The sequence below is a fragment of the Mytilus edulis genome, chromosome 5 (genome assembly GCF_963676685.1).
Source record: "Mytilus edulis chromosome 5, xbMytEdul2.2, whole genome shotgun sequence".
NCBI classification, from domain to species: domain Eukaryota; kingdom Metazoa; phylum Mollusca; class Bivalvia; order Mytilida; family Mytilidae; genus Mytilus; species Mytilus edulis.
In genome coordinates, this window is record NC_092348.1 from 86,593,689 (window position 1) to 86,617,772 (window position 24,084).

General features: G+C 31.8%; 1 protein-coding gene across 1 annotated transcript in view; it reads right to left on the reverse strand.

Moving 5' to 3' along the window:
- The window catches only part of LOC139524689 (fibroblast growth factor receptor-like), a 42,062-nt gene that overhangs the window by 17,379 nt on the left and 599 nt on the right, over positions 1-24,084 (reverse strand). The window contains exons 2-7 of the mRNA XM_071319688.1: positions 19,440-19,817; positions 18,346-18,648; positions 6,217-6,495; positions 5,679-5,771; positions 1,426-1,514; positions 154-288 (exon numbers count right to left, since the gene is read on the reverse strand). Of these exons, the coding sequence (XP_071175789.1) occupies positions 154-288; positions 1,426-1,514; positions 5,679-5,771; positions 6,217-6,495; positions 18,346-18,648; positions 19,440-19,817 (1,277 nt within the window). The remainder of the gene's footprint in view (positions 1-153; positions 289-1,425; positions 1,515-5,678; positions 5,772-6,216; positions 6,496-18,345; positions 18,649-19,439; positions 19,818-24,084) is intronic.

Below are 24,084 nucleotides of genomic sequence, written 5' to 3' on the forward strand. Positions count from 1 at the left end.
AACGAATTGCAAAATTCTAATAGAATATATGCAGACTTTGCCACAACAACATAACTAAATATCCATGAAAAGGCAAGTTTTCTCAGATCCAGGAAAGTAACGAAAATAAATCATTTCAGAGTTTTATAAATCCTGTTAAAATATTTATCTCACCTCATCAGTACGAACACTGGACTGGACGCTTTCATCTAATAATTCTATTTCCTGGTCATCCATGTTCTCGTCATGATCTCGGGTCAATCTTGTATGAGTTCGTTTGTCCCTCATCTGCATCAGAAAGCATTGATCCTAGAGAAGATCATACAAATGTTAGTACTGTCATTAAATATATATATATGACAACACAAAACAACTACATATATTGTTTATGTGTTGTAAGATACACAAAAAGTTTAAACAGTTAATTTTCATAAAAGTTATACACAAGTCATATAGTCATGTTTGAAGAAATATATAACCATTGTTTTGTAGCAATTAGTCTTTCCCGTGCTTTTCAAATTTTTAAAGTACAAATCTTTGTCCAATGTTTAGATTTTAGTAACAGTAAAGGTCAAGTTGAAGGCAGCTAGAGTCGAGACCTAAATCTATAAATTGAACCACATTTTTTTCATTTCCTCAAAGAAATCATTAGTCACTTACAACAATAAAATCAGTGTCAATAGTGACGCAGGAACTAATTATTCTTCCATAGCACCTGAGTTTTATCCTTTAATTTTGGTGGGGTATGTTTTGTTCATTCTTTAGTTTTGTTCTCGTCATTTATCCTTTTTTTTCTTCAGATTTTTGTATACATTTTACCAACCTGTCCCATTTTAAGCAATAGCAACTATTTTGGTTTTAGGATAAATAAAACCCACAGAAGAGCTCTGACAGAAAGAATGATGAAGAAGAAGTTTTCAGATGAAGATTTTTGAAACAGATTTAGATAGAAGACTAATAATAGATAATGGACACCAAGTATTGACAAAAGCCTACACTTGAATAATATTGAGAATGGAAATGGGGAATGTGTCAAAGAGACAACAACCCGACCATAGAGAAGACAACAGCAGAAGGTCACCAACAGGTCTTCAATGCTTGACTTGACTCTTTTACTAGGTGTATCAAAAAGACAAGTTTATGTAGAAATAGACAAATGTCAATCTTGACCACAAAACTATACAATATACAGTGTTTACAGATAAGCCAGGATTTAAAATAGGGCATGGTGCTAGTCAGAAAAAGGGCAATTTTATGCGTTAATGTCATAGAAAAAAGAATTACGAATTTGCCAGTATTTCAAAGGAAAAAAAAATGCTGAGAAAAAACAATATTTTTGTGATAAAAAAGATAGGGTGCCAGAGAAACTGGTGTAGGCGTCAATCAAAAAGGTTAGGTGCTGCGCCCTGTTTTCAAACTTTGAAGCTAGAACACTGATATACTTACTCTGAACTTCATTCCCAGGATAACAAACACCAGGATTAAAATCACAGCCAATACTGCACATATAACTGCACCAATGGCATATGGTGATACTAAAAAAACACAAATAAGAAATTCATCAAATTATAATTGACAGCACCATAACATTATACATCCTTTGGTTTCTGTTGGTGTGTACATGTTGACTCATTGGCGTTCATACTACCAGTACATCTTTTTTTTGTATAATGAACATGTAAATGTTCCAAAGCTAATTGCTATAGTGATAGCAGAAAAAAGATATGATTCAGATTTCTTTGGTGTTTAATATTAGTTTTAACTTATATAAAATGTATGCCACCCTTCATGTACTGTTTTTGGATCTTGTGAGTATAATAAACACTGACTGAAGTACTAGGGTTCATCATTTAGGTAAATAAATTTGTATATAAATGTACTATAAATCTAAAATAATATTTTCTTAGATGAAAATGTTTTGTATTTCACCCTCTTAACCTGAAATCAGTCAGGGGTAATACTTATTCAATTGGTCATGTACAACCTCCTTAAACTTGACGATTTAAGTGATTGTAAAACAATTAATAGAATTAGTAGAGAAGATTAAAGGGGGATAATTCAAACTTTAAAAGAAAAGTAAAATCATAGAAATTTACTTATAAAAATACAAGAAAAAGTAAACATATATAATACTTCAATGTACTGATAATTCAGAAATTATTGCAATGTTATTATTATTACTAAAATTGAGACAGTGTTATAATTGCAATAATTTGAACTTGCATTTTTGTAATGGATAAAACAGAATTATTCTCAATATTACAAAAAATTAAAAATGGCAAATCAGTCCAAAATGAAACCAGATGCTCCGCAGGGCGTAGCTTTATACGACCGCAGAGGTTGAACCCTGAACGGTTGGGGCAAGTATGGACACAACATTCAAGCTGGATTCAGCTCTAAATTTGGATTGTGATTAAATAGTTGACACAGCATAGGTTTCTGACACAGAATGAATGTGTTCTAATGAACTTAAAATTTTTGTTTTCTCTTAGAGCAATTCACTATGCTGTTGAATATTAATCCTCTCAAAAAAATGTTTGAAGAAATTTTCTTTTTTATTTATGAAATTTCAAATGAGAAAAATTGATCCCAATTTTTTTAATCACATCCCCCTTTCCCTTATTCCAAAACTAATCTCAATTAAAATTTCTAATGGAATTTGCAACAATAACTACTCATTTAAATACATCATAAAATATTAAGATGTAAAAAAACTGCTTGTTATCACTGAATGGTAAAGATTATTTTAATTTATCAGTTGGTAGTAAAAAGTGAATATACATTGTATATTGTATATAACAAAGATTTAAGTTGATTCTGGACAAAGAAAGATAACTCCAATTAAAAAAAAATCTTGCTATTGCACAATATTTTGCAATTAGATATTTCTTGCTTACTATTCTGGACAAAGAAAGATAACCCTAATTAAAAAAAAATTTGCTATTTCACAATACAGTAGATTCCGGTTATTTGCATAGCCTATTTGTCAGACAAAATTATGCAATAAAGCGGAGTATGCTTATATCTGAAATGCCAAATGACAGAGTCAAATAACATCGATAGAACAGATCAGTAAAAGAAATCCCTGAAGAAAGATGAACGTCTGTAATCCACATACAATATACTGAATGTTGATTTATTCTAATAAAAATTTTATGTCTACTCTAGTGTCATATGTGTTATTTTATTTTGTTTCTTTAAATAAAGATTATAAACCCATTTAGTTTTAGTTTATTTGCATTCAGACTTTCCTTTACCTGGGATACGAAAATAAACTGTTCTAAAAATAGATTTGTTTCTATGACCCATATGTACAATGTACATTGTTAGGCTTTGATTAAAATAAACTTTTAAACAATACTTAACAGTTTATAATTATTTTAACAATAGATGTGTAATGAATTGCTGTTGATATGCAGTTGGGCACTGAAGTAACAACTTGTTAGTTTCGTATATGCAAAGCAGTAATGGTGGGGCCCTGTACGGGTTAATTGCTGGACACAAGTGTTGAAAGTGAGAAAATATAATAATTAAAAGTAAATGCTCTTTTCATAAAATATTAAAAACAAATGATTGATGTATAAAATTCTTTAACCATATGTAAATGCCCTATAATATTAACATTAATCCAGATCACCCCAAGCCCAATAGAGTTCACATTGGTTATGATGGATAATTAGCAGGAGTTTTTGTTTTAAAAATTAACCCCAAATGTAATCTATGGACAATTGTTTAAATCCAATCAATTATTAACACCCTTTGAAGTAGAATGGTCAGTGTTTTTACAACAATTATCTGTTTGACATTTTTATGACCTCGAGGCTTAAAATAGAACATGGGAAACTTTACCTGTGTAGACATCGAGGTTTATTTTTAAATCAAATTCCATAATATAAACACGAAAGAAACTGTTTTAAAACTTTATTTCAATAACACAAAAGTAGACATGAAATAATAACGAAAATAAGGATGCATTCAAGAAAAATATACTTACCATATGACCGTTTCCGGTCAAAAATCTCGTCAGTTTTTAACTAAGCATATCTAGACGGCAATAATTTTCTATGCAATAAACCGAAAGGCCACTTGTAGAGCTATGCATATAACCGGACAATTTAACATTAGATGAATGGGAAATGGTTTTGTGCAGGAGAAAACTATGCAATTAACCGAATTATGCTATTAAGCGGTATGCAATTAAGTGGAATCGACTGTATTGTGCAATTAGATATTTCTTGCCATTGCGCAATACTGTGCAATTGAAAAGACTTGCTATTGCACAATACTTAATATAATAATTTTAGATCCTGATTTGGACCAACTTGAAAACTGGGCCCATAATAAAAAATCTAAGTACATTTTTGGATTCAGCATATCAAAGAACCCCAAGATTTCAATTTTTGTTGAAATCAGACTAAGTTTAATTTTGGACCCTTCTGACTTTAGTGTAGACCAATTTGAAAACAGGACCAAAAATGAAGAATCTACATACACAGTAAGATTTGGTATATCAAAGAACCCATTTATTAAATTTTTGATGAAATCAAACAAAGTTTAATTTTGGACCCCGATTTGGACCAACTTGAAAACTGGGCCAATAATCAAGAATCTAAGTACATTTTTAGATTCAGCATATCAAAGAACCTAACTGATTCATTTTTTGTCAAAATCAAACTAAGTTTAATTTTGGACCCTTTGGACCTTAATGTAGACCAATTTGAAAACGGGACCAAAAGTTAAGAATCTACATACACAGTCATGACAGTTAGATTCGGCATATCAAAGAACCCCAATTATTCAATTTTGATGAAATCAAACAAAGTTTAATTTTGGACCCTTTGGGCCCCTTATTCTGTTGGGACCAAAACTCCCAAAATCAATACCAACCTTCCTTTTATGGTCATAAACCTTGTGTTTAAATTTCATAGATTTCTATTTACTTAAACTAAAGTTATTGTGCGAAAACCAAGAAAAATGCTTATTTGGGTCCCTTTTTGGCCCCTAATTCCTAAACTGTTGGGACCTTAACTCCCAAAATCAATACCAACCTTCCTTTTGTAGTCATTAACATTGTCTTTAAATTTCATTGATTTCTATTTACTTAAACTAAAGTTATTGTGCGAAAACCAAGAATAATGCTTATTTGGGCCCTTTTTTGGCCCCTAATTCCTAAACTGTTGAAACCTAAACTCCCAAAATCAATCCCAACCGTTCTATTGTGGTCATAAACCTTGTGTCAAAATTTCATAGATTTCTATTAACTTAAACTAAAGTTATAGTGCGAAAACCAAGAAAATGCTTATTTGGGCCCTTTTTGGCCCCTAATTCCTAAAATGTTGGGACCAAAACTCCCAAAATCAATACCAACCTTCCTTTTGTGGTCATAAACCTTGTGTTAAAATTTCATAGATTTCCATTCACTTTTACTAAAGTTAGAGTGCGAAAACTAAAAGTATTCGGACGCCGGACGACGACGACGACGACAACGACGACGACGACGCCAACGTGATAGCAATATACGACGAAAAATTTTTCAAATTTTGCGGTCGTATAAAAATCGTAATAATAATAGCACGCAATAATTTCTGAATGTACTGTATTCTAAAAATTCAAGCTAGACACATTTGCAGTAAAAATGTTGCTGTTATATAAATCTACTGATAGGTGAGTTGGCCTAGAGTATATAAGATAGAACTAACCACCAGCTGAAGTTGTTGGATTTGGGGTAGTGTTGTCTTCCTGACTTGACTGTATAATAACAAATCTGTATTTTCCATCAGAACTATTTTCATCTACAAAAATAAAACAGATTCATGCAATTTATACTGAAATAAAATATTTGTTATAAAGTAAATATGTAACAGATGAAACCACTAGATGTAGAACATTTCACACAGTAACCAGGGTTACATTCAATATGGTAGCAGCTAAATAGGGCTATGCCGATTTTTGACTAATGGACATGTAGCTAGCATAGCTGCTAATTAGACCTAGATAGCAGCTAGGCTTGCTTCACGTTCAGTAGTCAAAAATAAGTGGCCCTATTCAGCTGCTACCATATTGCTCGGAACTCTGGTTACTGTGCATGACATATATTTCATAAATAATGATAAAAAACCATCAATAATAAGTATTCTGTAGATATTGTTTAAAACTATACCATCTAAATTACACTACAGCTATATGTATATGCATGAGATACCACAAATTTCTATTATTAATAACAGAATATCTTACCATTTATTTTGATGTATTTTGTCTGAGTATCAATAAACAAGGTTCCATTAATGTTGTTTGTCACTGTACAGTTGTATGTTCCTTCATTTCTCTTGTCTGCATCAGTTATTGTGTATCTTGGTTCTGTAGCCAAAATAGTTTCTGCCGAGTTATCTCCCTTGGGTTTAAATGTCCATCTATATTTAGGATGGGGATTTCCACTTGCTTGACAGTCCAGGTTTATGGTCTTTCCAGAATTATAAACATATTTTATTATCATTTTGTTTAAATGTACAGGATCTAAAATTGAAAAAACATGATAAAATAAATATTTGTTAATTTTTTTTATTTCTTTTAGCAGATTACAAAAGATTATATAATTAGGGGCTATCAAAGTAGATACATTAAAAATGACATAAAACACGGTGTAGTACGTTGACGGTTGCTATTCGGAAAAAAAACGCGTCCACTGTTGCTATCCGAAACTTTTACGGTTGCTATCCGAAAAAACCCACGAGTAAACATGGTAAGTGTTTGAATTTCATCAATATTATGTATTAAAAAAACTTTGATCTTGTATGATATCGTCTTCACGGAATATAAGACATATTTGTCTAACGATTTCAGTTCAGTTTGATATTTTATATGAATTACTTTTCCAAATAATAAATAAAACAATCTAGATATTCAATTGGGAACGTAGGAGTGAACGAATTTATCGTCTAATTATTGCCATTATTGTCAAAAAACGGTAACATACTCATGATTTATACTTAGTTTAGTGCAAAAAACACATTTTCAACACATGAAATATACATTTTTCCTATTCAATTTACGTTTACACAAGTTTTTCGACAAAATGCTAGACTACGGTTACTATTGGACAAAGGCACCGGTTGCTGATTTCTATTTGACAACTATTACAACGAGCATTTAGTAAAACAAATGCTAAATAACCTGAGATCAAATGCAATATCTTAACGCATTTTCTTTTCTATAAATAGTATGTATGGGGCGCCTGAGCGTTACTATGTATCTATATTCCAGTACTCCTTTTAACATACTTTTATTATAGGTGTAATTTTTTTTAAATATTTCTGCAAAACATACATTGCTTAATTTCCTTCGTGTGTTTCCTGGTATCTAGTGAAATGAGTCAACCGGTTATGTATTACAACGGAAAATAACCAATAGTTCATTCGAAGTGGCTACAGTTACGTTGAACAATAATTGCCGGAATGCAAGATCGGATTGGGACTTGATTAATTATGAACGTTACACTAATATTTGAGTAAGCGTAGACTCAGATATTATTGTTACGTTCGTAATAAACCAGGTCACAAATCGATCTTTTATTCCGCCAATTAGTGTTCAATGTAACAGTATTTTTAATTATAGTTAAGTTATCAAATGTAGCTTAGTTCATTTTGTATTGATATTACCGACTTTTGAATCCGGACAATATTTTTTTTCGACAACGTTTATTTACTTTGCTGATATGAAATTCTTGTCCCGAGAGCACCGAGTGAAATTTAGATTTTTACTTCTTTAAGTTGTTGTTAATTGAATGGGTAGAATAATACCGTCATATATCAGCCAAGAAGGTATCCTGTCGAAAGAAAACACTTGTACCAGATTCAAAAGTCGGTAATGTGAACATGAAATATTAAAGCTATATTTTGCAGTGCTAACATATATTCGAGTGACAAACGTGGAATATGTGAAGATACAATTTCTGATACTTTTTTTATTCGTTAAACTTGTTTTCGTTTTATAGAAAAGGTCTATAAAATAAAGGTTAAACAGTAAAATTCAGTCATAAAGGTAACATAAAATGATTTTTCCACAATTTCTACACGAAATCATTGTTTTTTTTCTTTCTTATATTCTCAAATTTCACCTTTTTATCATATTGTGAAATGCTTATAGTTTTATTTTCTGCATGTACTCAATATTCATATATAAATAATTTACAGGAGTTAAGTAAAGACATGTCCTACTTTGGCTTCAAGTTAATTACACACAGCCCTGAAAGTCATCATAATGAGTCTCAGACTATCTCAGGTCAGGTACTTGATGACTCTTTCTCAGATCCAGTTCCTCTCGATGAAGAAACCATAATACCTGAAACTCAGCTCACTCTGGTTGAATCCATCACAAGTGATGAAGAAATCATACCTGAAACTCCACAACCGAGCCCATCAATCAAGACCCAACTGGCCCAAGACCTGCTTGGTACAGTTGAAGTAACAATAGACAACAACAACAATAACCCTGCCTCAAAATCATATGTATGTGATATTTGTGATAAAACATTTGATAGGTGTACCAGTTTGAGGCGACATGTTGTGGGTCACACCGGTAATGGTCACGAGTGTCACATTTGTTCAAAGTCGTTTTACTCTAGGTATGATCTTACAAACCATGTCATGTCACATGGCAGTGAGAAAAAATTTGTCTGCACTGAATGTAACAAGACTTACAAGACTAGAGGAGGCCTGAACTCTCACAAAAAAGAACACCAAGGAAACTTTAAATATTTTTGTGACCAGTGCGGCAAAGGGTTTACCTACAAGAACAATTTTGAAGGGCATAAGGCCTCACACGAAAAAACAAAACCCTTTGGGTGTCCTGCGTGTGGCAATACATACAGATATAAATCTAGTCTAGCACGGCATGTGTGTTCGGCTAAAAGAGTTGATAAATTGTCTTGCGACGAATGTGGCAAGAAATTCAAATCAAAACGATATTTAGCTGACCATACAGCTGCTCACGCAAACCCTGAAAGGTACCAATGTGCCGGTTGTGGCAAGACTTTTAGGTCTTTCATTGGCATCTTTGCTTTGTAAAGGTGTAACAATAGCAAAAATATAACCAAGTGAACTCAATAGTAGGCAATACACATAAGTTTAACTGTCAGCTGACTAATGATACTCCATAATCACGTACACATCACTTGTCTGTCCAGTCGTCAAATACTCTTCCCCTGTCTGGGATCCATACAAAAAGCAACACATCACTCAGGTTGAGCAGGTACAGCGTAAGGCAACAAGGTTTGTCTTCAATGATTATAAAGACAGTTTCCAACTTAATTAAATCTTTGGAATGGGAAAGTTTAGAAACAAGAGGCTCTCAAGAGCCTGAATCGCTCACCTTAATTTTTTTTGTTAAATCTTTCATCAATGATTATTTTGGCTTTTCAATTTATTTAAATGTTCTTTGAATCGTCCTATTTTCTTCAAAAGCAAAAAAAAATCATTTTCTCCTATGTTCTATTTTAGCCATAGGAGCTATGTTTCTGACATACAATGAAATGAAATATAAAATTTATACTAGATACTCTGAAACTCATTTAGCCTAAGTTTGGCGGAAATTGATACAGCAGTTTCAAAGGAGAAGATTTTTCAAAGTAAGTCAACATGATGAACAAATTGTGAAAAAAGTCTTTAAAGGGCAATAACTCCTTAAGGGGTCAATTGACAATTTTGGTCAAATTGACTTATTTGTAGATCTTACTTTGCTTAACATTTTTGCTACTAACAGTTTATCTGTATCTATAATAATATTCAAGATAATAACCAAAAACTGCAAAATTTCTTTAAAATCATTAATTCAGGGGCATTATACCTGAAAAACCAGTTACCAAATTCGGCTGAAAATTTCAGGACAGGTAGACCTTGACCTAATAAATACTTTAACTTCTGTCTTATTTGCTCTAAATGCTGGAGTTTTTGAGATATAAGCCAAAAACTGCATTTTACCCTGTGTTCTATTTTTAGCCATGACGGCCATGTTTTTTTACGAAATAAAAAATAAAGCACAAACTTTATTTTATACACCCTACTGATCATTCAGTTGAAGTTTGGTTGAATTTGGTTTAGTAGTTTTAGAGAAGAAGATTTTTTAAAGTTAGCAAATATGATGAACAAATTGTGAAAAATTGTCATTAAAGGACAATAACCCCTTAAGGGGTCAATTGACAATTTTGGTCATATTAACTTATTTGTAGATCTTACTTTGCTGATCATTTTTGCTGTTTACAGTTTATCTTTATCTATAATAATATTCAAGATAATGACCAAAAACTTCAAAATTTCCTTAAAATTACCAATTAAGAGGCAGCAACCCAACAATGGTTTGTTTGATTCATCTGAAAATTTCAGGGCTGATAGATCTTGAACTAATGAACATTTTTACCCCATGTCAGATTTGCTCTAAATGCTTTCGTTTTTGAGATATAAGCCAAAAACTGCATTTGACCCCTATGTTCTATTTTAAGTAACAGCGGCCATGTTTTTTGACGGATCAAAAATCGAAGCACACACTTTGTGCAGGATAATCTAAGGAACAATCATGCTAAGTTTCATCCAAATCTATTCAGTAGTTTCAGAGGAGAAGATTTTTTAAAGGTAGCAAATGTGATGAACAAATTGTGAAAAATTGTCATTAAAGGACAATAACCCCTTAAGGGGTCAATTGACAATTTTGGTCATATTAACTTATTTGTAGATCTTACTTTGCTGATCATTTTTGCTGTTTACAGTTTATCTTTATCTATAATAATATTCAAGATAATGACCAAAAACTGCAAAATTTCCTTAAAATTACCAATTAAGTGGCAGCAACCCAACAATGGTTTGTTTGATTCATCTGAAAATTTCAGGGCTGATAGATCTTGACCTGATGAACATTTATACCCCATGTCAGATTTGCTCTAAATGCTTTCGTTTTTGAGATATAAGCCAAAAACTGCATTTGACCCCTATGTTCTATTTTAAGTAACGGCGGCTATGTTTTTTGACGGATCAAAAATCGAAGCACACACTTTGTGCAGGATAATCTAAGGAACAATCATGCTAAGTTTCATTCAAATCCATTCAGTAGTTTCAGAGGAGAAGATGTTTGAAAAATTGTTAACGACGACAGATGACGACGGACGCCAAGTGATGAGAAAAGCTCACATGGCCTTTGAGGCCAGGTGAGCTAATAAGAAGGAAAAAAGCTAGATTAACTATGCTATATAAAATAAATTGGGGGTTAGTTGAAGTTCTTAAGGACAATTTAACAATATCTGATAGATGTACTCAGGGGAAACATAAAGGAGTAGGTCCGGTAAGGACCAATTTTGGCCTCAAATTTCAGGTTCATCTGACGAAAGATTTTGACCACTTTTTAAACACTTAAGTGTCTATTTCATTTGAATCAATTAGTTTATGTGAAAGATTTTCACTGATTTAGTCTTTAAAAACGATCCGATTCAAGCTCAAATGTGAAAAATCTACCAAATATGCCGAAAAATGTCAATTTTCAGATGGTTTTTGTCAAAAACGAAAGTGGCCGCATCCGTGTTCATCCTCAACCTTTATATATGTTATGTATTATCATAACATACAACTTACATTTTAATATTCAGGATGAACACGAATGCGGCCACTTTCGTTTTACACGAAAACCGTCCAAAATTTAACTAAAATGCTAGAATTGTGAAGATTTCAGTAATTTAGCATGACTTTATGGTGCTAGTACCCAATATATATATGCATGGCATTGTCAATCAAAGAGCTGATAGCTCTGAAGTGGAAGAAGGTGAATAAAAGGTAACTTGAATTACCATAAAAGCAGCCCCACTTACTCAGGCTGCTTTGTTCCATTATCGTTAAAATGTATTTTTTTTCTTCAAACAAGAAAAGGTCATAAGCACATGGATTTCCCATCCGTACAATCATTTTCTATGTTCAGTTGACTATGAAAATTAGGTAAAATCTTTAATTTGGCAGTAATTAAGAAGATCATATCAAGAGGAACACATGTGTACTAAGTTTCAAGTTGATTGGATTTCAACTTCATCAAAAACTACCTCGACCATAAACTTTATAACCAGAAGCAGGACGGACGGACAGACTAGAAAACATATTGCCCATAAATGGAGCATAAAAATAGTAAGACTTGTTACATACCTGCCAACTTTTGAAAGTTCCCATATGGGTTTTTACTGCACAACAACAATTTTAAAGGTTTCAATTTTTAGCGACGTATTTTGCAAGATCTGGATTGTCTAGGAAAAGTGTCATATTTGTATGATGAACTTACATGCCTTTTCCTTAAGTCTGTTTGCATGATTCTAGTTATATATTAAATCGGTAGAAAAAATATACATGAAGCTAGCAGACCAGGGTTTATTTTCCAGATTAAGAATATTAGATGCTTGTTGAAATTTCCAATTTTGAATTATGCACAAAGATGGACCTTTAACAGGTTGGGAACAACACTCCAAATGAGGGTAACCTAACTGGAAGATCATCACAACCCACTGTAAAAAATGAGCACAAAAAAAGTCATTTATATTCATATTATTTGATGAAACTTTTCCCCAAGAACTATGCATCTATTAAGTACTGAATGGTCAAAACATCATGTTTTTTTATCGACATAAATTTTGTCGTAAATGTAACCAAATGATGTAGAAATTGTGTTTTTTCTTCAACGGAGTAGGGGCAATAAGGCCCTTATTTGGCCCAAAATTTACTGCAAATTTAAAAGTTATCATACATATTTTTAAATTACTGAAAAGTATCTCAGGTAGAAGGAATTCAGAAAAACAAAATAGTTTTGGACATTGAACAAGTTATCATGGCAACAAATCATGCCTTAATTTGCATATTTTGTAAAATTTTGTGATTTTCCTTGTTTTTCATCAAATTTTTTAGTATATTTTCGATTGGAAAAGTATGTGCGCACCCAAGAAACAACTTTATATTTGGTGAGATTTTGTCAATAGTAATAATAAAGCTTCAGTTAAATTATTTTGTTGTTTCTTGGCTGCGCACGATGTTTCCACAACAGAAATAAAGATGGAAAACTGCATAAATTCTGAATTTTCATCGTTTTTGTGAAAACAGTACATATTATGACGTAATTGTGACGTCATCACATAAGAATCTTAATGTTTTTCATTTATATTTCTTGAACCTATGCAATTCTAAAGATTATGTGCCAATTTGAACCAGGTGCTCCGCAGGGCGCAGCTTTATACGACCGCAGAGGTCGAACCCTGAACAGTTGGGGCAAGTATGGACAAAACATTCAAGCATGATACAGCTCTGAATTTGGATTGTGATCAAATTTTTGACATTACATGGTTTTTTTTACACAAAACAAATGCCAAGATTTTACAAATCAATTAAAGATTTCTTCTTCAAACTTTTTAAATCTAAAATTAAATAGTTGACACAGCATAGGTTTCTGACACAGAATGAATGTGGTCTAATGAACTTAAAAGGTTTTTTTTGCCTTTGAGCAAATCACTATGCTGTTGAATATTAATCCTCTCAAAAAAATGTTTGAAGAAATTTTCTTTTTATTTATGAAATCTGAAATGAGAAAAATTTAACCCCCCCCCCCCTTTTTTTCACATCCCCGTTTCCCTTTTTCAAAACTGATATCAATTCAAATTTCTAATGGAGTTTGCAACAATAACTACTCATTTAAATACATCATAAAATATTAAGATGTAAAAAAACTGCTTGTTATCACTGAATGGTAAAGATTATTTAAATTTATCAGTTGGTAGTAAAAAGTGTATATACATTGTATATTGTATATAACAAAGATTTAAGTTGATTCTGGACAAAGAAAGATAACTCCAATTAAAAAAAATTCTTGCTATTGCACAATATTGTGCAATAGGATATTTCTTGCTTACTATTCTGGACAAAGAAAGATAACTCTAATTAAAAAAAAATTTGCTATTTCACAATATTGTGCAATTAGATATTTCTTGCCATTGCACAATACTGTGCAATTGAAAAGACTTGCTATTGCACAATACTTAATATAATAATTTTAGATCCTGATTTGGACCAACTTGAAAAATGGGCCCATAATCAAAAATCTAAGTACATGTTTAGATTCAGCATATCAAAGAGGCCCAAGAATTCAATTTTTGTTAAAATCAACCTTAGTTTAATTTTGGACCCTTTGGACTTTAATGTAGAATTTGAAATTTGAAAACAGGACCAAAAATGAAGAATCTACATACACAGTTAGATTTGGCATATCAAAGAACCCCAAGGATTCAATTTTTGATGAAATCAAACAAAGTTTAATTTTGGACCCTTTGGACCTTAATGTAGACCAATTTGAAAACTGGACCAAAAAACTTCAATAATCAAGAATCTAAGTACATTTTTAGATTCAACATATCAAAGAACCCAACCGATTCATTTTTTGTCAAAATCAAACTAAGTTTAATTTTGGACCCTATGGACCTTAATGTAGACCAATTTGAAAACGGGACCAAAAGTTGAGAATCTACATATACAGTTAGATTCGGCATATCAAAGAACCCCAATTATTCAATTTTGATGAAATCAAACAAAGTTTAATTTTGGACCCTTTGGGCCCCTTTTTCCTAAACTGTTGGGACCAAAACTCCCAAAATCAATACCAACCTTCCTTTTATGGTCATAAGCCTTGTGTTTAAATTTCATAGATTTGTATTTACTTATACTAACATTATAGTGCGAAAACCAAGAAAAATGCTTATTTGGGTCCCTTTTTGGCCCCTAATTCCTAAACTGTTGGGTCTTAAACTCCCAAAATCAATACCAACCTTCCTTTTGTGGTCATAAACATTGTGTTTAAATTTCATAGATTTCTATTTACTTAACCTAAGGTTATTGTGCAAAAACCAAGAAAAATGCTTATTTGGGCCCTTTATTGGCCCCTTATTCCTAAACTATTGAAACCAAAACTCCCAAAATCAATCCCAATCTTTCTTTTGTGGTCATAAACCTTGTGTCAAAATTTCATAGATTTCTATTAACTTAAACTAAAGTTATGGTGCGAAAACCAAGAAAATGCTTATTTGGGCCCTTTTTGGCCCCTTATTCCTAAAATGTTGGGACCAAAACTCCCAAAATCAATACCAACCTTCCTTTTATGGTCATAAACCTTGTGTTAAAATTTCATAGATTTCTATTCACTTTTACTAAAGTTAGAGTGCGAAAACTAAAAGTATTCGGACGCCGGACGACGACGACGACGCCGACGACGCCGACGACGACGACGACGACGACGCCGACGCCAACGTGATAGCAATATACGACGAAAATTTTTTCAAAATTTGCGGTCGTATAAAAAGTTATCAAACATTTTATTTTCTTGGGCCAAAACCAGGCCTTAATGCCCCTACTCCTTTCCATCAAATTGTAATGTTTATAGTTCCCTTATTGCCTCTCTATTTGAATAAAATAAAATAATAAGAAGAATCTGTTTCTTGTTTTGTTTTGTTTTTGACAAATGATTGTTCACTGCTTGCAAATGAATCATTATATTTATATATCTTATCTGTATATATTTTTGTTCATGTCTCCATCTCCTTATCATTTGTAAATGTATAGACAAATAAGAAAGAAATAAGCTCCACATGTATATTTGCAACATCGTAAATTAATTAAAAAAATAACATACACTAACACTAGTACTGCATGGATTTTAAGCATTATGAAAGTCATATTTGTAGAAAGCTTAAAAAGATTTAAAAACAGTATAAAATGTCTTGCTATTTCTTAGCTTATACAATAAAATTAAGAAATAATTCATGGGGGCTTGAATATATCGTGATTTTACCACGGGTTGGCCCTTTATGACAAATAATTTACCCCTGAGCGATAGCGAGGGGTAAAATATCGGCATAAAGGGACAACCCGTGGTAAAATCTAGATATATTCATTCCCCCATGAATTATTTCGATTCTGATAGGACACATACGGCAATTCTTTTGGATCGAAGCGCTCTAGGTGTAGGCAAATATTTGCCGTTCCCATAAATAAACGCTCTAATAAACTAGCGTAAAAGAACGGAGCAAACTGCATTAGTGACATGTTTAAACTATTTAAAATAATGTATTTAGACAGTTTTGGATGAATTTGAATGATAATTTATTTATATGTCTTATATGATGTACAATAAAGGGCTTTTGCCACATTTTAGCATCATTTGTGTATGTTTCCTTGTGATGATTTTCGGATTCACAAGCGTGCATTTTCCCGTAAAATGCTTACATTCTAACGTCATTGTTCTATGACGTCGTGTATCTCATTCATAAAAAAGCATATGACGTGGGAGTACAATCGGAACAGCACTGGCAATATATTCATATTTTACCACGGGTGTGTACTCAAAGCGTTTGAAGGACGTCATGTTAGAATCTAATATATACTAACATTTACAAATTTAAATTTCAAGATTTTACTAGGAATTAATCTAACTACTAGACCTTTTATTAGTCTAGTTGCACATATAGTATGCTGACTTCAAATAAGTTATAAACAAATTTATGATATAAACTTCAATTTAATCCTTGAAAGGAGGTCTAGATTGCTAAAATAATTTATAAATTTTAATTTTTTTATTTGTCCAAAATCATTTAAATTCATTTAATCAACATCCTTTTATGATTATTTGATTAAAATATTAATCATTTATAGTCTTTTTACAATTTACATTTTTAAAAGCAAAATAACTGAAAACAGGATAAAACAAAGGGAAGTAACAAAAAAAAAGTATTTCAATATTCCCAATACACATCGTTTTGATAACACAACGGCAGTTAGCCAGAGGTAAACATCGTTGATTACCAGTATGTTTGACACCCAAGCTGTCAAGTGAAGCCATATAATTATACATCTTCTTTGATGTTCAGGTAAAATTTAACACAGGTGTCAATTACACCCGTACAGTAGTAAGAAATGATCAAATATGGCGTCTGAAAAATTTCATACACGGGAGTTTTTTCTCCTAAACGGGAGGTTCACATGTATGTTACGAAGGGCATCTAATTCACATGACAAAGGAAAACCATGAATAAAGACAACACTTTATATATCCTTTTTATTTATATAAAAACAAAATCTTCTTGTCTGCAGGATTGCAAATTCGTAACTTCAAGGGCGAACTTGTAAGCAGGGCGAGTTGTCCCGATACCAAATTCACGCATGCGTAATACAAATATCTACAGTTAAAACATCCTGTTACAAGTAAACAAATAACGTTCATGTGGATGAGATGAAATCTAATAATTTAAATAAATAAAAGGGTCATATTTACGATAGTGATTGTTTTACAATCATAATTTACAAATTAAATGATTCAGATGCCTAATCATGTGTAAAAATCGGTTTCAGGAATCTAAGTTGTTTTGAAATTGTAATACACGAAATGAATGCGGCATACGGAGACTCAATGCCAATGGTCAGCCCCTTAAGTCTTCAGAAGACTTGACGTCTTCTTCCACTAAAAACAGCACATATTTATGTAGCAGAAGCATTCTACTGTCCAATGAATAACTAAAAGTTAACATTTTAACAATTTTGTAAAACTGCTATATTTTGGGGCCAAAAAGGGGTCTTACTGGACCTACTCCCTTAGGCAAATATCAACAAATAAATATTTCTATAAATTTTCATTTTATCCTCGCACTATTTCGGACTGGAACTCACTACCTAAAGCAATAGGTATGTCTGACACTGGAATCCTTCAAAAGTGGCATATCCACTATAACATTTGAAGGATCCACAGCAACTTATTAAACTACAAAGCCACTGTACATAATGTATCTATGTTATTGTTAACTATTTTTCTTTGTCATATTAATTTTAAATTAAGTCCATATGTACATAGCACACAAGTTCTTGGAAGTTTTACACTCCTACCTACGAGTCTACTCCCGTATTCGGAAGAAGAAGAAGATATGTCCCACTATAAGTATGTTTCCCAAAAATAAAAAGTTGTGTGATGACCAAACAATTATATATTATCATACTCAGATGAAATTTGATTAAAAATATCAGGAAGTCCCTGAGAAAAATGATGCTAATAATTCCATATATGGCCATTAAATGGCATTACTTGCATCATGTGTAAGAATATATATATACACAAATAAGTATTTGGTAAATAGGAAAATGATAAGTGATTAATATGAAAAAGCTTAACACAGTATACATTGTAGTATGCTTATATGAAGATTTCTAGGAGCTCTGATTTGTAATTTTTGTAAAAAAATTGACGAAAATTTGGACAGACCCACACTAACTGCCTATTTTGGAGCAGTGGTATAATTATAATTCCCATGTATGTTCAACTTACAATAAATCTGTAATGGTGGCTTAGTTTGACATGCTGTTAGAAACTTAGCACTTGGATACTCCACCAAACACAGGAATCTATACCCATCATACTTTTTATCTGGCTTAAATGATAAGGTTGCCATGGCAAAAGTGTTGTTATGGTAATCTGTGCCAGTATTCAGTTCCTGTTTGTCATGTTTCCAAAGTATTATAGGAGGCTGGTTACCACGGTAATGTACAGAACAATCAAACAATGTTTGCTGGTTGACATCTCCATTTTGGTAAGTGAAGGATGGTATAAGGTTGTGGCACTGTGGTGGCACTGTTTAAAAATAATCACAGTAATTTAAGTTAAAAACAAGTGATGATACCCCGCCCAAATACTTGTGGTTAAACAGGAAGTTGTTGAGTGATGAATCTGAAAACACATCACACAGTATAGCTATATAAACAATGAAACTAAATTAAAAAAATCCTTGTAATGTACGTACATGTACATGTAGTTCAAGAGAAAAATGTAAAAAATTTCAACTTGGATGTCATGTGAAAAATAATCTTAGTATTCATTAAACAGGAAGTTGTTGATTGATGAATCTGAAAATGTATCATATGGTATAGATAACTTAACCCTGAAACCAAATTTCAGAAATACTTGTAATATAGTTACTGAGATAGATGCGACAAAAAATATTCATGGGAGGGACCGAGGTAAATCCGTATACCCCTAATTTTTAAACTCTGGGGTATAACAAAGCTTACTGAAAACAATATTTTAAATGCATAAAATATATAAACCAGCAGAGTGACTATACCTGACAACTGCCTTTCCCTACTTTTTCTTATTCTGTTTTTTCTTCATTAACATGATTAACTCCTATTAAATTTCATGTAACATGATATATATAACACTGTTTGTTAGGTCATTTGTGCATGTTCTTCAATTTCATATTGGTCAATCTTTATTTTATGTTTGTGTGGGTAGTTTTCTTTTAAGGTCTATTTCTTTTTAAAATGGTGTTATCTGTTTTTATTTGTCTTACCAACTCCTTTGCCCTTTTGCAATTCTTATATTTTTTCTAGAATATATTATTCTTATACAAATTTAAAACTTACATAACACAAACAAATCTGCAGTTGAATTTTTCAACAGTGAATCCCCTTGCACCAAACAGGTATACAGTCCAGCATCAGTGAGGTCAATATCTAGCACTATCAGTGATGCATCCTTAGCCGATGTGTAATACTTGTTTCCATCAGCTGTATAAACCAGTTGAGGATGGGATCGAGTGTCTATCTCTACTTCTAGAATATTTATGGATTTCTGAGAGTGTACAGGGGTGTGTTTCCAAGTTACATTATATTTTTTAGGTTGATGATTGTTGTGCAATATGTCCACACCATTTTGTTTCATAGCACATGACAGTGTAACATTTTTACCTACTAAGGCTGCTTGGTTCACATTTTCTGAATTGATATGGTCACATGTTGCACCTGCAAATAAAATGTGTTTACTCATTTTAAAATCACATTCATGACATTACAACTGTTGTAAACAAAAATTGGTCAAGTTTTAAAGAAGTAAAAAAAGTCAATATGCAGTAATACATGAATACAAATAGTCTATTTTCAGTGGAAAAAATATACCTATGTGGGAAGTTCAAAAAAAGTTAAAAAAAAAAAAAAGTAATGTCTTTAGGGCAAGCATATTGAATTTTAAAATGATTTTTTACAAGTTATAAAACTTTGAAAAAAAAAGAAAAAAAAAAGGTACAAAAATTAATGGCTAATTTGTTGCTTTAAATTTAGCATTGTTTTACTTTGCAGAGCCTTTATTTTTATTTTTTTTAAATGTTAAACCTTAGTACATTAAACTGTTTATATCAGACTATTTTCCTTGAAACAACTCTCTGGTGCAAATGCAATTTACATACAATGTGATATTGTATATGTTTTAAATGTAACATATACCCAGAGGAGAGTAAAATAAAATTTGCCCGAAAGACTTTTTTTTAGCAAAATACATGACTGTGACATCAACACGATAAAAGGATGAAAATTCAAAGAATTTCTATGAAATCAATGGAAAATTACATGACTGAAAATGCATAGATTATTTGTATTCCTATAGTATCACATGTATAGATTATCATGATTGCTGTTGAATTGCAAGCAGGAAATTAAAGCTGTAAAAGAATTCCTCTGGGACCTCTTACAGTCTTTATAATACATTGTTATATTCTCCATTGATTTTCTTCTCTGATAAAGTATGCATTCCTCCTCATTTCTTTTTATAATCATGATAATATGATGATATCAATACAAATACATGCTCTTCACTGAGGTCAATCCATGAACAGCTAGGGCAAGTATGGACACAATATTCAAGCTTGATACCATCTGAATTTAGAAAGTTATTTTTTTTACCCTTTTACATCAATGTTGACTAATTTGAAATCAAACCCAAAATTCAAAATCTAAATACATATTTGTACATGGTTAGATTGAACCCTAATTATACATTTTCTTTTAAGAAATCAAAGAAAATTTAATTTTGAACCCATTGCACATCAATGTGGACCAATTTTTAAATGAGATCCAAAATCTAAATACATGGTAAGATTCAGCATATTAAAGATCCCATAGAAATCAAGACTGAATCAAACCCCATTGAAATTGGTCAAGAATAAACAAAATATTAGAAGGGTATTGTTTTTGTCCCCTTACTCCTCAATAGTTTAAGCAATAACCATGATTACACCTAAAATCAATCAAACTTTCCTTTTTATGTACAATGTATGGAACCTTGAGGTACATGTACAATTTCATAGAGATCCATACACTTATAGATCAGTTCATGTCCTCAAACATGACAAATGCTTGTTTTAGCCACAAAGTCCTTGACAGTTATAATTACATGTAGGTCAATAACTCCCAACATTACTTTTATGGTATATTACATTACCTTGTAATTCCTACCTACTTATTGCATAATCCATTAATTGTTGTTTTTTGTCCTAAATACATGCATAAATTATTTTCCACTGGAGATTAAGTAATCAAACTTCAAATTGAGCTGTAGGAGATATTACAATTGTTTAAGGGTAGAAAAGTGTGTCAATAGATTTAGGTATGCTTTCTGATCCCAAAACATCTCTGATTATACATGTAGCCAACAGTGCATTTGTTTTATTTATTGTTACATTGTAACTATACATTACATGCTGCACCTGCAGATTAAATTTGTTTACTCATTACTCATTAATTATTATAATCAGGTGACATGAAACTAGGACATCTGTTTTGTTGTTGTCAAAATACTGTCCATCAAATAAGAACTAAATTAAGTAAAATCAAGCCTATTGTTTGTGCAATTTGGGGAAAACAAGACAAAATCATAAAAACAGTTAATTATTTTTTACTGTAGGTTATCATTTATCTTTGTAAATGAAATTCTGGTTATCAGATATTATTGTTATTGGTGGATTATTGAAACTTTTAACTAAATCGATAGTTTTCACTAATTGATTAAATTAGAAATAATATCTTATAAATGTATATCTAAAAAAAATTTATAAAATTTCTCCCTGTATACATTGTATATACCGGTATGTACATTTTAGCAATCAGGTCTTAATGAAACAGAATATTTTATACATGTACATGTCTGTATACCAAGGGTCCGGAAATGGTCATCTATGCCAGACATGACTGATTCTGAAATCCATTTGTCCTAAACGACAGATTGGAGGGGGATAGGACCTTTATCGGGACTCTGGGATCAGACGTTTTAAAGCTCAGGATTTCAGGATTGACCATTTCGGGATCTGGGAATTTTTTCTTTCGAATTTCGGGACCTCTGGATTTCGTTTTTTTAAGGCTGGGAATTCGGGATTTTATGTTTTTAAGACCGGGATTTCGGGATCAGGACCCCTCCTACTCCCCCTTAGATTGGGATTTGGGTCAAATTTTTTATTTATGCAGAAATAATTTCGGTCAGTTCGTTGAGATTGGTTTTCTTAATCGCCATTTTGAACTTGTTTTTATTTTGTCATCCCTTTCATAAACTGCCACTCCAGTATACAATGGTATAGTGTCATAATCCTGAGGGAAAAATCATCTGACCAATTCCTAACACCACTGTACTTTAATGTTAGTGCTCTGAATATGCAATTGAAAGGTTTTTTGGGTTAGCGATAAATGTAATATTAAGGGTTCTGGCTAGGGTGACGGTAATCCAGGTCTGTTTACCTGTAAACATATTTTGTACAATGTACATGTAAATATTTGCCTGATTTTTATTTCAGTCTTGTTGTAAAATATATTTTAATAAAATTTGTCCAAAATTTTACAGTACATTTTTCATGTTTATATTGTTTTAAAAATTGCTGATAAAAAAATAATCCAGAATATTTTTTTCTTAGATTTGCACTGAAGTATTTAATATAAAACAAAGTCATACAAGTTTACTGTATATATATGCTTATCTTTATCATGTCTTATATTGTCTATTGATACATTTCCAAATTTTTAAAACAATCATCAACCAATTAGATTTTACAACTACATGTAAACCAAGATCCAACTTAACTTGTGACTTTGTCTTTCACATCACAAAACTTGAATTATCACGAGGGTCTTGCATGGTCAGAAAAAAACCCAGTGAAGTTTGACTTGAATTCACATGTATTCTACAAAAAAACTAAAAGGACACATTACAACACAGCCATTTACTCTTTATTTCTGAGTATATATACCACGATGTATCCGACACACAATATATTTAGAAGCATCTGTGAAAATTCTTCTTTTAAAATTTGAATATCATTGTTTTACTCATTCCAAGCTATAAAACAATTATGCTCATCATCAAACCACCAAACGGGCAAAGACAATTAATACAACAATTAGTGTCATATATGGATAGTCAACCTTCCCATGGATAGAAACAAGTGCCATTGGGTACAGTTCAGAGTTCCTTCACATTTTAACGTTTATGTGTATATGTTCCAGATCATATGAGTATTTGGGCCGTACGCATACGGTCCGGACTGTATACGTATACTTGTACGGCCGCACCGCATGAGTATATGTGTATGGTCCAGTACGAGCTAACCATACATGTTATTGATTCATATGTGTTAAATTTAAACAAACATTTATCAAAATCTTTATTTTTAGTTTTACAAATTGCTATTATTACGATTACTAGCATTGACTAGTAGATGGATAAAATGAACAAACGAACAATTGAAATTAAATATTTGTTTAATTGTATATCTGAATCCTATTTTGGTACTCTTGCCCAAAGTGACACTTGCTACCACAAATAATTTAATATTTTTTACGTTTACATGTTTGCAGTTCATGCATGTTCCTTTGGCTTTGCATTTGCAATTTTTTGTAAAGTTGCTAAATATTCTAAAACAATTGTCCTTCCACATTATGTTTACTTATGATATCCTTGATTTCAGTGATCATAATGCAATTAATGTAAAACTGATCGACATGCCAAATACAAGAGATTTACAGATTTAATTAGCGTGAATTTTTGAAATAGTTAAAATATAAAGTTTTTATTTCAATTACCATTGAACTTTTTTATATTAGTTTGAGAGTTAAGTTATGTTCATCTGTTATATATGCATTTGTATCTAATAAACTTGACCAACTTCCTTATATCAGTCAGACCGTACGCGTAGGGTCCGACCGTATGAGTATTTTGACAAAGTATGCATACGGTCCAAATACTCATATATAT